Source organism: Oncorhynchus keta, chromosome 8 (assembly GCF_023373465.1).
Source record: "Oncorhynchus keta strain PuntledgeMale-10-30-2019 chromosome 8, Oket_V2, whole genome shotgun sequence".
In the NCBI taxonomy this organism is placed as follows: domain Eukaryota; kingdom Metazoa; phylum Chordata; class Actinopteri; order Salmoniformes; family Salmonidae; genus Oncorhynchus; species Oncorhynchus keta.
Genome location: NC_068428.1, coordinates 14,549,533 through 14,564,781, shown reverse-complemented (window position 1 = coordinate 14,564,781; position 15,249 = coordinate 14,549,533). Strand labels below are relative to the sequence as shown.

At 43.6% G+C, this 15,249-nt stretch overlaps 2 protein-coding genes across 6 annotated transcripts in view; one reads left to right on the top strand and one right to left on the bottom strand.

The window, feature by feature from the left end:
* arhgap18 (Rho GTPase activating protein 18) overlaps positions 1–2,350 on the top strand; it is a 22,770-nt gene extending 20,420 nt beyond the window's left edge. For both annotated transcript variants that reach the window (XM_035774735.2, XM_035774734.2), the window contains exons 14-15: positions 286–341; positions 899–2,350. In XM_035774735.2, the coding sequence (XP_035630628.1) occupies positions 286–341; positions 899–990 (148 nt within the window). In that variant the 3' untranslated portion in view covers positions 991–2,350. The remainder of the gene's footprint in view (positions 1–285; positions 342–898) is intronic.
* On the bottom strand, positions 2,000–15,249 carry LOC118386838 (enoyl-[acyl-carrier-protein] reductase, mitochondrial). 4 transcript variants are annotated; one of them, XM_035774737.2, is made up of 10 exons: positions 14,430–15,249; positions 8,568–8,665; positions 5,699–5,830; positions 5,340–5,483; positions 5,046–5,148; positions 4,855–4,957; positions 4,681–4,754; positions 4,476–4,536; positions 4,278–4,350; positions 2,000–2,540 (listed from the first exon to the last, which is right to left on the bottom strand). In XM_035774737.2, exons 1-10 carry the CDS (start codon positions 14,582–14,584, stop codon positions 2,377–2,379), a joined length of 1,107 nt encoding a protein of 368 aa, XP_035630630.1. In that variant the 5' UTR covers positions 14,585–15,249; the 3' UTR covers positions 2,000–2,376. The 4 variants fall into 4 exon arrangements, with proteins under 4 accessions (XP_035630630.1, XP_035630631.1, XP_035630633.1 ...); XM_035774738.2 differs by having other exon boundaries at positions 2,000–2,537; XM_035774740.2 differs by lacking the exon at positions 4,278–4,350 and having other exon boundaries at positions 2,391–2,537.

Below are 15,249 nucleotides of genomic sequence, written 5' to 3'. Positions count from 1 at the left end.
TCTTTGCAGTGAAAACATGGTGGAACAAAGCCAAAGTGCAGTAACTTCACATAATGCTGTTTGCCTTGGTTTTTACTAGGATTTTGTAGTTACTGCAAATGTCACACTCAATTTTCTCTGAAACGGAACATAATTGAACCAGGACACTTTGTCACAAGATTTTAACAGATACTACAAAACCTTTTGTAGGGAAGTATAAAACAACTGTTTTGGAATGTTACTCTTTGTAATTAGTTTTTTTTGTTGTTTATCCCTCAGTATGTTGTCTGTGTGTGTGTGTTCTAGCTCTGTGTCTGTGAAGAGGGAAGATCTGTGCCTTTATGAAATCGGAGGGAATATCCGTAAGTATTGCAAAAAGTCATTTAACACACATACCATCTCGTATATCTTAGGTGGCTTTTCTAGTTTCTCAAACAGGATGATTCTATTAAAGTGTTATCTGGAAAAAAAGAAAAGGGGGGTGGGGGAAGAAAAGGGGGGGGGGGTGAAATGTCAACATCCTGCAGTAGACTATGTATTCAGACCATATTCTGCTGTAACTTCATAGTAGTACCATCCAGTAAGTCATTAAAGGTGTTTTAAGAACATGGTTCAAATCCCACTTTCCCTTAATTGGAGACAGTTTCCTGCAGCAACAGGAAATGTGAATTATTATGAGTATTATAATTAGTGGACATTTTTGTAGAGGTTGATACAGGGAAAATCAAATCAGAAATGTCAAAGTAGGAATTACAAACTCCAGAAGCTTCTTTTTTATTTATTTTTTTAAACCTCAAATACACTACAAGTTTTGAATTTCCTCATGCAACAGGGTGATCAAATTTAAGAACCTAGATCATATCTGTATGTCAGACATGACCCGATTTAGTTATTTTTGCTGTGTGTTGTTCCTGAACAGAGGAGCGCTGTCTGGATGAGGAGACCTATATGAAAGACCTGTTGGAGCTCAACCCCAGTGCAGAGTGGTTCATCAAGTGCATCCAGAGATAAGATATCCTGACTACTCGCACCCTGCAAGGAGAACGGACGGACAGACTGGGGGTACCGCAAGATAGAAATATTTTATCTACTTCACCATGACATGCTAATGTTAAGGCTGACCACTGGACCAAAGGACAGGTATTAGTGTTAATGTTGTCGTTTGTGGGGCTGTAGTTTAGAATTCTACTGGAAGTCCAACTGTCAACGCATGAGGAGTTGGACAGTTATGACTGAGGAGAGCCACTGAACAATAGTCTGTGATAGGTCTGTGTGTTGGTGACGATAAGGGCAATTTACTATACCGTCAAGGTCCTAGATTAGTTGATCGTAATGATCAATACAGTAAATGGTCAAAACCCAAGAACAGTAGTATTATAATGGGTATAAAAATGACAGGTTTGTCAGACATTAAATAATAGACACGCAAACACTAATATGATTTTTTACTCTGTAGCTCATTCTCTCTTGTAAGATGGTGAGTGCATGCCTCCCCTAACTCAATTTGTGTTTTTACTGTAGTTATTTGTAAAGGTTATATTCACTGACTCATTCCATTTCACCCAAATACTGTCCAGCGACGTCTGTAATCAGCAATGTCAGTGCTCAATATTGCAGATAAATAGGCAAGTTACTAATTTTGTGATATTTCTAAACAATTCTTCCCTGTTACTACTTTTAAATTCACTGCCAAATCATAATGTAGGGTGAGCTGAAGTGGTTGGTGGATATAACACTCCTAGAGGGTATTCTAGCCCCAGTTTGCTCTTCGCCACTTATCTGTGGGGTCCCTCTGAGCAATCCCTCTCCACTGTGACTTCTGTCCGTTTCATGTTGACCATGTAGACAGAATATGACCAGTGAACGAGACAGCCAATGAGAATCAAAGGGATAGCGTTAAGTACATTATTTAAAATGTTTGTTAACATCAGTTCTCAAGCTGTGGTCCTAAACTAGCATTTCAGGTTGCTTCCTAATAACATTTAAAGTGTGGTTCTCAAAAGATGCTTTCAATGGAGGAAACGGTTTAAAATCATTTAATGTGCATGTCTGAACATTTCAATTTAGAAAGCAAAAATGGTAAAACTACAGATATGACTGTGCTGTATGAGCTGTGCTAAACGATGTGCTGTGTATACCCTCTCCCTGCCCTTATGTCGTGCTTTATACTGTAAATATGACTGTTGAAAGATGTCCCTTTTTGTTGTTATATACTATATGTTCTACAGCTTCTAAAATGACCACTAAACATTTTGTAAATAATTGCGTAATTACTCCTTTTTGGTGTGTGCGTGCGTGCTCATTTGGTATAATGCAACGGACACAATAAGATAAATGACAAAAAGCAAAATAAAGTTTCCCCGATGGAGGATACTGCGTTTTTGTTTTTGCTCGTGACTACATGAGCAGTACATGTTTCCTTTGATGCGCCTGTATTGTGGCCTGGAGGGCTTGGCTGTAGTGGTGGAAGGGAACCTGGACACAATGAGGTGGCTGGAGCTGGCCAGACTTCACGAGATCACACACAGAGGTCACCATGGCCTGTAGCTGCGTCACATCTGCTGGGGACAGAGAGACACACCCATATGCGACAATATATAGATGAATTAAACAATAGTCTGCTATTCTACCTGGAACTTGTAATACATATGGCAGCAAATACACTGAGAAGATTCATAGGTTCTTGTAATATCGGACATACCGTTGCTTAACATTTAGACGTAACAAATGTTGCATGTCTTGTTTATACAGACGAGACAAGCTGAGCCTTCTAAGGTCTCATACATAGGACATACACATTTCAAAGCTCTTGAATACCACTGTCTCACATCACTTATTGAAGAAAGTCTGCCATGAGTAGGTGGAAAGGGGGAGGTGAGCATGGCGTTGGATGGAGAGGAGGAAGATAAGAGGAGGAATTACTTTTATAGAAGCAGTGAATCAATTTCGTTGAAGTGGAGATCCCTCAATCATTCTCACAATAGCACATTGGTAGCAGTATCCAGGTTTCCATCCAACCATTTCATGGGAATGAATTACCTGACACGTGAAAAAAGTCACGATGGAAACATGAAATGCCGAAAATTTTATAAATGCCGACAATTTGTTCGTTCTACATGATGGGATCTTTTTGTGTTGGTCAAATTAATTATGCTAAAAATGGCGGTGGAAACGCCTATATTGATATAATAACCATAATATCGATTTAAACTTGAAGCCACGCGAGGATATGTTGTGAGGATATGTCTGTGGTCCTCCCACTACGACTAGGGAAAGCATGCAGTTTATTAGGATCAGATTAAATAAATAATGAGCTTGATGCTCCTTTCCAAATAAAATCGGGGGTCTAATTCTGTTGACATGATGATCGGTGCTTGACTACCGTTTTACAAATACAAATAATATCGCTCGTATCCATAATATAAGCTGTTGGCTAGAGCGCATGTACCAAGACCGGAGTGGGCCTATTTACTATATAACGCAACAGCTTTTATGACAAAAATACCAGTTGAGTTGAAAAAACGATACGAAACCCATTTAATTGTATTTTTAATTTGGTACATGGGAATTTAACAGCAAAAGTGATTTTTATGTGCACTACGTCATCACGCACAGCATTTTGTCCACACAAAGTCAGTTTGATGGAAACAGCTCTGGTGCGAAAATGCGCATATTGTTTTATAGAGATTTTTGAATGTTCGCATGAAAATCTGTTGCAAATTGGATGGAAACCTAGCTAGTGACAAATATCAAAGCTAGGCTGGGTTTGGTTAAAACCCTGAATGGAAGACCAAAGGCATAGCTGTATATAAATTAACTGTCCAGTAGGTGGTGCTGCCCAGCCTTAACCATAACTCAAATCTGAAAATGTATAGTAATGCTCATGTTTTTTACTTGTAAAAACAATGTGAAACCTATATGCAAATTTATTTTGTCGAGGTTACATTGTCAGAACATACACACTTTTATTATAAGATTCATAGATGACTGATAATTCATATATTCTGCCTCAAATATGTCACAATCATGTATTCAATTGTGTATGTCATATAAGGAATATACTGTAAGTCAACACATATACAAATACACCGTTGACATATAAGGACAAATATACAAAATCTTACCAGATACTATGTAATTACATTAATTATTTGATTTTATTATTTTCTTCTGCCATACAAGATTCTTTTTTGTTTTTCATGATTATTTTCCATATGGTGACATGGTTCAGTCTTTGAAAGTTGGATAAAGTGTTCACTCGAAGGTTAAAGTGGGTGAGCTTTGTGCAGCAAGTTTACCTTTACTGTTGTTTCTTTTCCACTGCGTCATCCAGAATCCTTGTAATGTTATATTCTTAAAAATTAGAGATTTCTTTTTTCGGGAGCCAAAGAAAACAGAAATGTCAAGGATGTGCTGTCAGCAAGGTTACATATGGTGCAATTTACAGTGCAATTTGAGAATCATTTGCGATTACGTTAAACAACATATGAACTCACAGCTGGAATCTGGAGAGGCTTTTTGGCCATCCCACCATATGTCACTAAAGTTGCCCCATCACTGTGAGGGCATTCAAAAAGAGGGATTAACTTTCACAGAGAATCAGTCCTTTCAAAGCCTAAATTAACATGATGGATTACATTATTTATGCAGACCATGTTGCAGTAAAGATTTTGTCTAGAAACCTCCCCCCCAGAAACCTACCAAAGACTAGAGAGGACAAGTCCACCACTCCGGCCTCCCACACAGTTCAAACCCAGGATGGGCTTTGGGAGCTCCTAAAATGACAATACATTAGTGTAGTTTACAGTTGACTGTTGGAAAGAAGCCAATACCTCTAATCTCATCATACATTTGATGGTGTATCTATTCTCTTACCTGAATTACGTTATCCAGACCCAGACATTGCAGCTCTTCTTCAGTGATAACAAAATCAGCTCCCACCGATTTTAGTTCCTCCTCCAACTCTTGTCGATTGGGTCTGAGAGAAAACATGAAAAATGTACTCATTGAATTTGAATACGAACACTATTGTTATGGTCTGGGTCGATACTAGACAGAGTCCCCACCTGTCTCTGATGATGTTGATGGTCTTCACCCCCAAGGCAGCAGCTATTTGAATGACAGCCTGACCCACTGCACTGTTGGATCCATTCTGCATCACAGTGGCCCCTGCAGACAATGAATAAATGATTGAATTAAGTCATTATTTATTCATGAATTAATACTTGTTTACTGCTTTCGAAGCACCATTTCATACAAAGTTTCCACTTGAGTAACAGCAGCTTGTACAGGCAACAAGAATAGACCAAAAGGACAGGGTGTCCCACAGAAATAATGTTTATCGAACTACTGTTGTCTACCTGGTTTGAGTGTAACAAAGTCCTGCAGCATCCTGTAGGCAGTGCAGGGGTTCACCCCGATGGTAGCAGCCCCCAGCAGAGGGATGTCCTTGGGGACCTGGAGAAGGTCATCAGCCTCACACACTGCCTCTGTCCTCCATGTACCTTTAAACAGAACCCCACCCAAACGCTGTCTCACAATGATGATGTCATGTCACACAACACAAATACAACAAGTAGTTTGAGACTCTTGTCTCAATCATTTCATATCACTAGGTCTGGTCAGGGTAAAACGGAAGGTATCCACATGGCCCTCCCATCACTGTGGTTTTACAGACAGAAGAGGAATGTACTGTAGTACTGATGTACTGTTTTCTCACCAAAGCCAGCATCCCACGGTATGGCCCAGTCTCCTGGTCTCAGAGAGGTGACCTTCCGACCAACCTCCACCACCTCCCCCACTCCCTCATTCCCACCCACAGCAGGAAACACTGGAAGGATTGGGTATGTGCCTGTGGATAACAATGCAAATAACTGTTTTATACCCTGTGGAGTCTTGAAAACCCGATCCCTAGGCAACAGCAGTGGGAGGCAAACTGAATGTTTAGAGATAATCTATGGTAACACGAGGTAACCGGAGCCAGGCTCCAGCACCTTATGGGTACAAAAGGAAAAGTAGGATAATAAACAGGATAAACCAAGGTTATGCCAAAATTAGGGTGGTTGAGGCTGGGGTTAGGGATGAACTGGAATGTTGACGCGCAGGTAGGGTTAGGGTTGTGGTTGAGGCTGGGGTTAGGTTTGAATCGGGACGTGGACATGAAGCTAGGGTTAGGGTTGTGGTTGAGGCTGGGATTAGGGTCGTGGTTCAGGCTGGGGTTAGGTTTGAATCGGGACGTGGACACGAAGCTAGGGTTAGGGTTGTGGTTAGGGTTGAGGCTGGGGTTAGGGATGTGGTTGAGGCTGGGGTTAGGGTTGTGGCTGAGGCTGGGGGTTAGGATTGTGGTTCATGCTGGGGTTAGGTTTGAACCGGGACGTGGACATGAAGCTAGGGTTGGGGTTGCGGTTGAGGCTGGGGTTAGGGTCGTGGTTCAGGCTGGGGTTAGGTTTGAATCGGGACGTGGACATGAAGCTAGGGTTAGGGTTATGGTTGAGGCTGGGGTTAGGGTTGAGGCTGGGGTTAGGGATGTGGTTGAGGCTGGGGGTTAGGATTGTGGTTCATGCTGGGGTTAGGTTTGAATCCGGGACGTGGACATGAAGCTAGGGTTAGGGTTGTGGTTGAGGCTGGGGTTAGGGTTGTGGTTGAGGCTGGGGTTAGGGATGTGGTTGAGGCTGGGGTTAGGGTCGTGGTTGAGGCTGGGGATGTGGTTGAGGCTGGGATTAGGGTCGTGGTTGAGGCTGGGATTAGGGTCGTGTTTGAGGCTGGGGTTAGGGATGTGGTTGAGACTGGGGTTAAGGATGAACTGGAATGTTGACATGAAGGTAGGGTTAGGGTTGTGGTTGAGGCTAGAGTTAGGGTTGTGGTTGAGGCTGGGGTTAGGGATGTGGTTGAGGCTGGGGTTAGGGTTGTGGCTGGGATTAGGGATGTGGCTGAGGCTGGGGTTAGGGATGTGGCTGAGGCTGGGGTTAGGGATGTGGTTGAGGCTGGGGTTAGGGATGTGGTTGAGGCTGGGGTTAGGGATGTGGTTGAGGCTGGGGTTAGGGATGTGGTTGAGGCTGGGGTTAGGGATGTGGTTGATGCTGGGGTTAGGGTTGTGGTTGAGACTGGGGTTAAGGATGAACTGGAATGTTGACATGAAGGTAGGGTTAGGGTTGTGGTTGAGGCTGGAGTTAGGGTTGTGGTTGAGGCTGGGGTTAGGGATGTGGTTGAGGCTGGGGTTAGGGTTGTGGTTGAGACTGGGGTTAGGGTTGTGGTTAGGGTTGTGGTTGAGACTGGGGTTAGGGTTGTGGCTGAGGCTGGGGTTAGGGATGTGGTTGAGGCTGGGGTTAGGGATGTGGTTGAGGCTGGGGTTAGGGATGTGGTTGAGGCTGGGGTTAGGGTTGTGGTTGAGGCTGAGGTTAGGGTTGTGGTTGGAGTTAGGGTTGTGGTTGAGGATGGGGTTAGGGTTGTGGTTGAGGCTGGGGTTAGGGTTGTGGTTGAGGCTGGGGTTAGGGTTGAGGCTGGGGTTAGGGTTGTGGTTGAGTCTGGGGTTAGGGTTGTGGTTGAGTCTGGGGTTAGGGTTGAGTCTGGGGTTAGGGTTGAGGCTGGGGTTAGGGTTGTGGATGAGGCTGGGGTTAGGGTTGTGGTTGAGCCTGGGGTTAGGGTTGTGGTTGAGGATGGGGTTAGGGTTGTGGTTGAGGATGGGGTTAGGGTTGTGGTTGAGGATGGGGTTAGGGTTGTGGTTGAGGCTGGGGTTAGGGTTGTGGTTGAGGCTGGGGTTAGGGATGTGGTTGAGGCTGGGGTTAGGGTTGTGGTTGAGGCTGGGGTTAGGGTTGTGGTTGAGGCTGGGGTTAGGGTTGTGGTTGAGGCTGGGGTTAGGGTTGTGGTTGAGGCTGGGGTTAGGGTTGTGGTTGAGAATGGGGTTAGGGTTGTGGTTGAGGCTGGGGTTAGGGTTGTGGTTGAGGCTGGGGTTGTGGTTGAAGCTGGAGTTAGGGATGTGGTTGAAGCTGGAGTTAGGGATGTGGTTGAAGCTGGAGTTAGGGATGTGGTTGAGGCTGGGGTTAGGGATGTGGTTGAGGCTGAGGCTGGGGTTAGGGATGTGGTTGAGGCTGAGGCTGGGGTTAGGGATGTGGTTGAGGCTGGGGTTAGGGATGTGGTTGAGTCTGGGGTTGGGGTTGTGTCTGAGGCTGAGGCTGGGGTTAGGGTTGTCTGAGGCTGGGGTTAGGGATGTGGTTGAGGCTGGGGTTAGGGATGTGGTTGAGGCTGGGGGTAGTGTTGTGTCTGAGGCTGGGGTTAGGGTTGTGTCTGAGGCTGGGGTTAGGGTTGTGTCTGAGGCTGGGGTTAGGGTTGTGTCTGAGGCTGGGGTTAGGGTTGTGTCTGAGGCTGGGGTTAGGGTTGTGGCTGAGGCTGGGGTTAGGGTTGTGGCTGAGGCTGGGGTTAGGGTTGAACCGGGATGTGGACATAAGCCTAATGTAACCCTAGCCCTGTTCAACCACCTCTACATGCTTTCGTCTTAGTTATTATGAAGTGTTATCAAATCTCTTAAAGATACAGTCTCTATTAACTGTTTATCTATCATGTATGATTGATTCATGCAGTATGAATGTTACCTTGTAGCATGTTAATATCAGCTGGATTCACTGGTGCTGCCAACATCCTCAGTCTGACACTGTGTTGACCCAGGGCTGGCAAGCACATCTCCTCCATTCTATTATACGGACAATGACACAATCACGTAAACTACAAATTGCCATCCACATTGATGTTTAGGTGTTTCTTTATTCATATTGAAGAAACAAGTTTATAGCTACAGCAATGATAAAGACTTAAAACTGGGGAAACAGCACATGGCCATAATGTCTTTGACAATCTTTTTTATATATTTTTCAATTCGCTTTGGGGCTATTTTCACAAGTATGTGGTGAATTTTCAAAACTCTTAGTACAAAACTACAAACGGGTAAAACTTGTAACGCAGCAAGTCTTATATGCAAATCCTTTTTATTGTGCCCTCATTGATCCAGTATACAACCATTGATCCAGTATACTGTGAAACATTGGTTTAAATCACCCAAAACACAACGTAATGACATCTTCTCAATTGAATTGTTTTAACGGCCAGTTAATCCAACGAGGAAAAATGCCATTTCAAAATAGCCCTGTGAATGTAATTTGCTACAGCACTCTAAGTTACAGTACATTACACTGTTTTCACATTAGGAAATGCACTTGCTTTAGTCCTCAAAATATCCTCTCTTTCTAGGCCCATGTCTGATCATTGAAGGCGTGATCATTGAAGGCGTGATCATTGAAGGCGTGATCATTGAAGGTGTGATCATTGAAGGTGTGATCATTTCACAATCATTGTTGAAAATATATATATATATTGTTCCGATATAATTACAAAATAGGTGTACTGTAATCAAATGAAATAAATTGAATTAATTAAATAAACATAACGTTTAGCATGGCACTAGTTTTCATCATGCCGGTCTTGAAAATTTGGCCATAGGCTCTCATCGACATCACAGTAAATATTCTCACTGTTTATGCACCTGGGGGAAAAAACACTTTTGGCAAGGCAAACTCGACTTGAGTGGGTTGAGTCACTGATGTTATCTTCCTGTCCGGTCTTGTGCCCCCCCCGGGCTCGTGTGGCAGGGGAGATCTTCTCTGCCTTGTCTCAGGGTAGTAAGTTTGTGGTCTGTTCATATCCCTCTGGTGTTGTGGGGGATACGCTTTGACAAAGTGAGTGGGGTTATATCCTGCCTGGTTGGCCCTATCCAGGGGTGTCTTCAGACAGGGCCACAGTGTCTCCCCACCCCCCTGTCTCAGTCTCCAGCATCTATGTTGCAATAGTCTATGTTCTCTCTCTCTCTCTCTCTCTCTCTCTCTCTCTCTCTCTCTCTCTCTCTCTCTCACTCTCACTCTCACTCTCAGCCCTAGGACCATGCTTGATGACTCCTGGCTGTTCCCATCCCCAGTCCACCTTGTCGTGCTGCTGATCCAGTTTCTACTGTTCTGCTTGCGGTTATGGAACCCTGTCCTTTTCACCGGATGTGCTACCCTATCCCGGGACTGCTGTTTTGACCCTCTCTCTCCCTATCTCTCTCTACCACACCTGCTGTCTCGACCTCTGAATGCTTGGCTATGAAAAGCCAACTGATATTGACTCCTGAAGTGCTGGCCTGTTGCACCCTCTGTAACCACTGTGATTATTATTTGACCATGCTAGTTCTATGACCGTTTGAACATCTTGATGAACGATCTGGCCTTAATGGCCATGTACTCTTATAATCTCCACCCGGCACAGCCAGAAGAGGACAGGCCACCCCTCAGAACCTGGTTCTCTTTAGGTTTTTCCGAGCCACCGTGCTTCTACATTTGCATTGCTTGCTCTTTGGGGTTTTAGGCTGGGTTCTGTACACAACCTTTGTGACAATCTGTTGATGTAAAAAGCTTTATAAATACATTTGATTGATTGATTGATTGATTGAAGTGGATTTAACAGCTGACATCGATAAGGGCTTTCACATGGATTCACAGCAGTCTCTAAGGTGCAGGGTTGAGTACCGGGATGTAGCCGGCCAGTAACAGTGATTAAAGTTCAGGGCATGGTACTGGGCAGAGGCCAGCTGGTGGTGACTATTTAACTGGAGATAGAAGCTGTTTTTCAGTCTCTCGGTCCCAGCTTTAATGTACATATACTGTCTCCGCCTTTCAGATCGAAGCGGGGTGAACAGGCCGTGCCTCGGGTGGCTGAGGTCCTTGATGATCTTCTTGTCCTTTCTGTGTCACTGGGTGCTGTAGATGTCCTGGAGGGCAGGCAGTTGGGCTGACCGCACCATCATCTAGAGAGCCCTGCAGTTGTGGACGGTGCAGTTGCCGTACCAGGCGGTGATACAGCCCGGCAGGATACTCTCAATGTTGCATCTGTAGAAGTTTGTGAGGGTCTTGGGGGGCCAAGCCACATATCTTCATCCCCCTGAGGTTGAAGAAGCGCTATTGGCTGTATAGAGAAACCATTTCAGGTTGTCAGTGATGTGCACGCAGAGGAACTTGAAGCTTTTCACCCTCTCCACTGCAGCCCTGTTGATGTGGGGGAGTGCTCCCTCTGCTGTCTCCTGAAGTCCACGATAAGCTCCTTTGTTTTGTTGACATTGAGGGAGAGGTTATTTGAGGGGGAGGAGTTATTTTCCTGGCACCACTCTGCCAGGGCCCTCACCTCCCCCCTGTAGGCTGTCTCGTCATTGTTGGTAAATAAGCCTATCACTTTTGTGTCATCTGCAAACTTTATGATTGATTTGGAGACGTGTGTGGCCACCGTATGACCTGGCGAAATCCTGCACGGAGCCTTCACCGTGCTGCCACTTTAAGAGCGCATCAGCAGTAAGGAAGGAGGAAATAAAGATAGCTCCGCGGCTCTCTGTGCGAAGCGCTCGGTTGGCGCGCGGTTTGACAGTGTGTGCAACTCTGCAGAAGTCTTGTTTATTTTCAGCTTGCTTAGTTGTATAGTCGATCCGCCGGTGTTAGGTTGTAATATTTTGGGACGGCTCCTGTCATTGTTCGCATGGCGTAGTAGCAACATTGTTGCGAAGCTTTGAAAAACAAACAGTCATGTGTATCAGACGGACAGACAGTGCAACTTCAAGCCTGAAGTCAACTGCTAAGAACACCCCCTCTCTCTCTTACTCTCATTTCCCCTCTATCGCTCCAGTGCTTTACTCTGCAGCAGACTGTCTTTTTTTTGTTAGGGCACTCCCTTTGGTGTTTAGTGTCGTTGTATTTGGTGTGACGTTTTAGTTAAGAGAGTTTCCGCGAGAGTTTTTGTTTATTGTTGTTTGAACTGTATTGATTTTGTGTGGGACTATTTACATTTGGCCGAGAATATTTTTTGATATTTTAAGGCCTTTGTTTGGTCTATGAACCCCCCACCCCACACATATCTCCTGCACTCCTCCCCTGGGAGGTAATGCAGATTATTACAAATCATTTTATGTTGATGACTGGGTTCTTGTCAATTGCTTCTATGAAGTTGCAGTTAAATTGTTCTGCCATTAAAATTGTATAAGGTATTATTGATTGGGTTACTGGCAAACAGGCAGTGTTGCCAACTTAGCGACTTTGTCACTATATTTAGCGAGTATTCAAAACCCTCTAGCGACACTTTTTTTCAGCAGCAGTCCCTCCCAGCTGCAGTCAGAGCAGGAGATGTTCACCCCTCCGTGTCCAGACTGCAAATGAATCAGGCATGCGGGAATCCGCCGCTGGCTGATCCCGCCCTGGCTTACATTCAGGGCGGGATGTAAATGTAAAATGTTCTTTTTCAAAAAAAAAAAATCCCTGCACAAAAATAAATCACTTTGACTCACACAGCCTCAGTCACTTACTCACCTTGTCCACTGCATCTCTGTGACATAAGCTAAACATCTAGCTGGCTAGCTCATCATGTCTCAGTCTAAACTGTACACTAAAAAATACAGAAAGGAGTGGGAATCAAACCCTGAATTTAAAGGCTGGTTGAACACGTTTATTGGAGATGATACACGGGCATACTGCCTGTATTGTAAGGCTGATTTCTACGCCAAACTTAGTGATGTAAAATAAACACATGACAACTCAAAAACATGATCAAGGCAAAGCCTTATAACAGTTCCACCCAAAACAAGCTGGCATTTATGGTTAAAAAATTGACTCTGCAAAAAAGGCGCTATCGCTGAACATTGTTCCATGCTGTCATGTGATCACATTGGAGAAGCATGTAGAGAGCTGCTTTCTCAGACTCCACTGCGGCTACCCGCTTCAAAATGCACAGGACAAAGTGCACAGAAATTATTAATGCTGTTCTAGCACCATACTTTCTGAAAAAGTTGGTTGCAGATGTGGGTGAGCAGCGTTTCAGCTTCCTCCTCGATGAGTCCACGGATGTAAGTGTTTAAGTACCTGAGGGTTGTGATATGGTACTTTAGTGACACCAAGCAGACAATTGTATCAACATTTCTGGGGCTTGTTGAGTTGGAGGGAGGAGATGCCAAATCTATAGCCCGTGCTGTTGTGGCTTTCCTCGAGAAGTGTTGTCTTAAAAAAGAGAAACTCCTGGGGATAGGGACTGACAATGCCTCTGTTATGACAGGGATTAACAATGGGGTCCATAAAGTGATGGAGGAGGAGTAAAGCCTCAAATATCTGGTTCTTATTCGCTGTGTGTGCCACTCTCTGCAGTTTGCTCATTTACAGTTCTAAACATATTTAGGGTGGTTTTTTTACTCACTTTTTTGTCTCTCCCACAACGTTATTCCTCTCTCCTACAGCGTCCATCACAATTACATGCACATGGCCAATTATGCAAATTAGGCGATGCAGTCATTTCGCGACTTCTTGTGACGTTTAGGACAGCCAATAGCTACTTTGCCTTACTGAGGAGGTGGCAACACTGCAGGCTACACTCAGTCTTTTCTGCAGATAGATGTGTGTGCGTCTGGTAGTGGGTCTCTATCTATCCTACTCTTTTCCTTTCGGCAGGGTTAATACCTGCCTGGAGCCCGAACAAAAATCTTTATCTTTACCCTCTCTAACAATACCACTACAACCTTAAACAACTATATGGGTAATGCAAAAGGAAACTGCACTAAAATCTAAACGTGTTCATCCAACTGTCTTGGCTGTCTCATGGTATGTTATAATCAGGAATGCCTGAACTTGGAATCCGATAGAAAACCAAAGCAAACTGCAGTCAAAACACAGTGGAACAAAGTGCAGTACATGTATTTTATTTGTATTTTTTAATGCTATTTGCCTTGGTTTTTACTAGGATTTTGTAGTTACTGCAAATTTGACTCTCCATTTTCTTTGAAACGGAACATAATTGAACCAGGACACTTTTTGCCACAAGAAAAAAAACCATACAAAAATTAATAATATAAAATAAATGGTCACAAGATAAAAATGACACAGAGCCTGATTTCAGTCTTAACTCAATTTGACCAAATGCGATGTTACTGCTGTTTTCAATTGTATAGCAGAGTACATCTATTAAAATGAGAATAGTCATTATAATAGTACATTACAGTATATATCATACTATGATATACTTTACAAATGTACATTTTCACTATGTAGTTCTTAATCTGTAGTAGAAAAAATTATAAATAATTAAGTTTTAAGGATTAAGTAACAGTAAAATGTATTTTAACAAATGAGAAGACAATCATATTGAAAGTAATGTCAGCATTGCCAATGTGAAACATGTATTTCTAGATGAAATACTGATTAGGTTTGGTGAAGAAGTGACTATGATTTTGTGTGTTGTACTCCACTTAAGTCAATTGAAAATGTGCTTAGAGTTTTGAAACAAGTGTCTTTTAATGATCTGTTTTGAGCAGAACTCTTTTCATTTCACAGTGAGCATCTCAAATTCCCTTGCAGGTTGTCTTCCAATCGACACACGTATGGCAACATCATATGATCCCTTACCTGACTGTGTCATAGTGATGTCCGTGCTTTCTGTAGACCAGTGCTGAGCAGGAGTGGAGTTGCCGCAGAGCACCAGGGGCCAGGGTGGTTCTGCTCTCTCTCTGCCACAGGGGCAGCACTCTCTTCTGGGTCAGTCTGAACAGAGGCCTCCTCATGACGATTGATGCAGCAAAGGCCACACTATGGATGAACCAGTTCTACTTCTACATGGCATTAATGGGACACTGCCTCTCAGTAATCTCACTTCCTTAAACCTGACAGTCCTAATGGACTGGGAGGGTGAAGAAACTATGTGTTTTCCCGTATCTCATCTTCACTGTGGTGGTGACCCTGAAGCTAAATACTTCATGATTGTGTAACAGCCTTCTAAAAATCGTAAATTCCCAATGTTCCTCATAAGAACGAAAGTCGGGAAAAGGTCAAATTGTAATAGCACAGAAGACATTCGTAGAGCTGAATTGAAGGGATAAGTTCAACCAAATGACAAAATGACCCATTGGTTTCCTTACCTTGAAAGCAGTCTGTGTACAAGGTATGATTTGGTTTTGGTTTCCAATTGCAAACGTTTTAGCATTTGTGGCACAAATCCCATTCAAGTCATGGTACAGATACTAGAATTTTTCGCTCATGTCCAAATCATCCAACATTATCTAAAAGTGAATGTGAAGCTCAACAAAGTCACTCAAAGATGATTTGAACATGATGCACAAAAAATGCTAATATCGGTACCATGACTTGAATGTGATTTGTGCCACAAATACACAAACGTTATATTTGGAAACAGTGGCAGGGAAACTAAACCAAGGCATGGATTGCTGTC

Excerpts from the sequence above, each read along its gene's own strand:
- LOC118386838 (XM_035774737.2), bottom strand. The coding sequence starts at position 14,584 with ATGAGGAGGCCTCTGTTCAGACTGACCCAGAAGAGAGTGCTGCCCCTG. Across the intron at positions 4,958-5,045 it reads ATCAACATCATCAGAGACAG|ACCCAATCGACAAGAGTTGG; the intron begins GTGGGGACTCTG and ends GTTTTCTCTCAG. Across the intron at positions 2,541-4,277 it reads GAAAAGAAACAACAGTAAAG|CAGATGTGACGCAGCTACAG; the intron begins GTAAACTTGCTG and ends CTCTGTCCCCAG.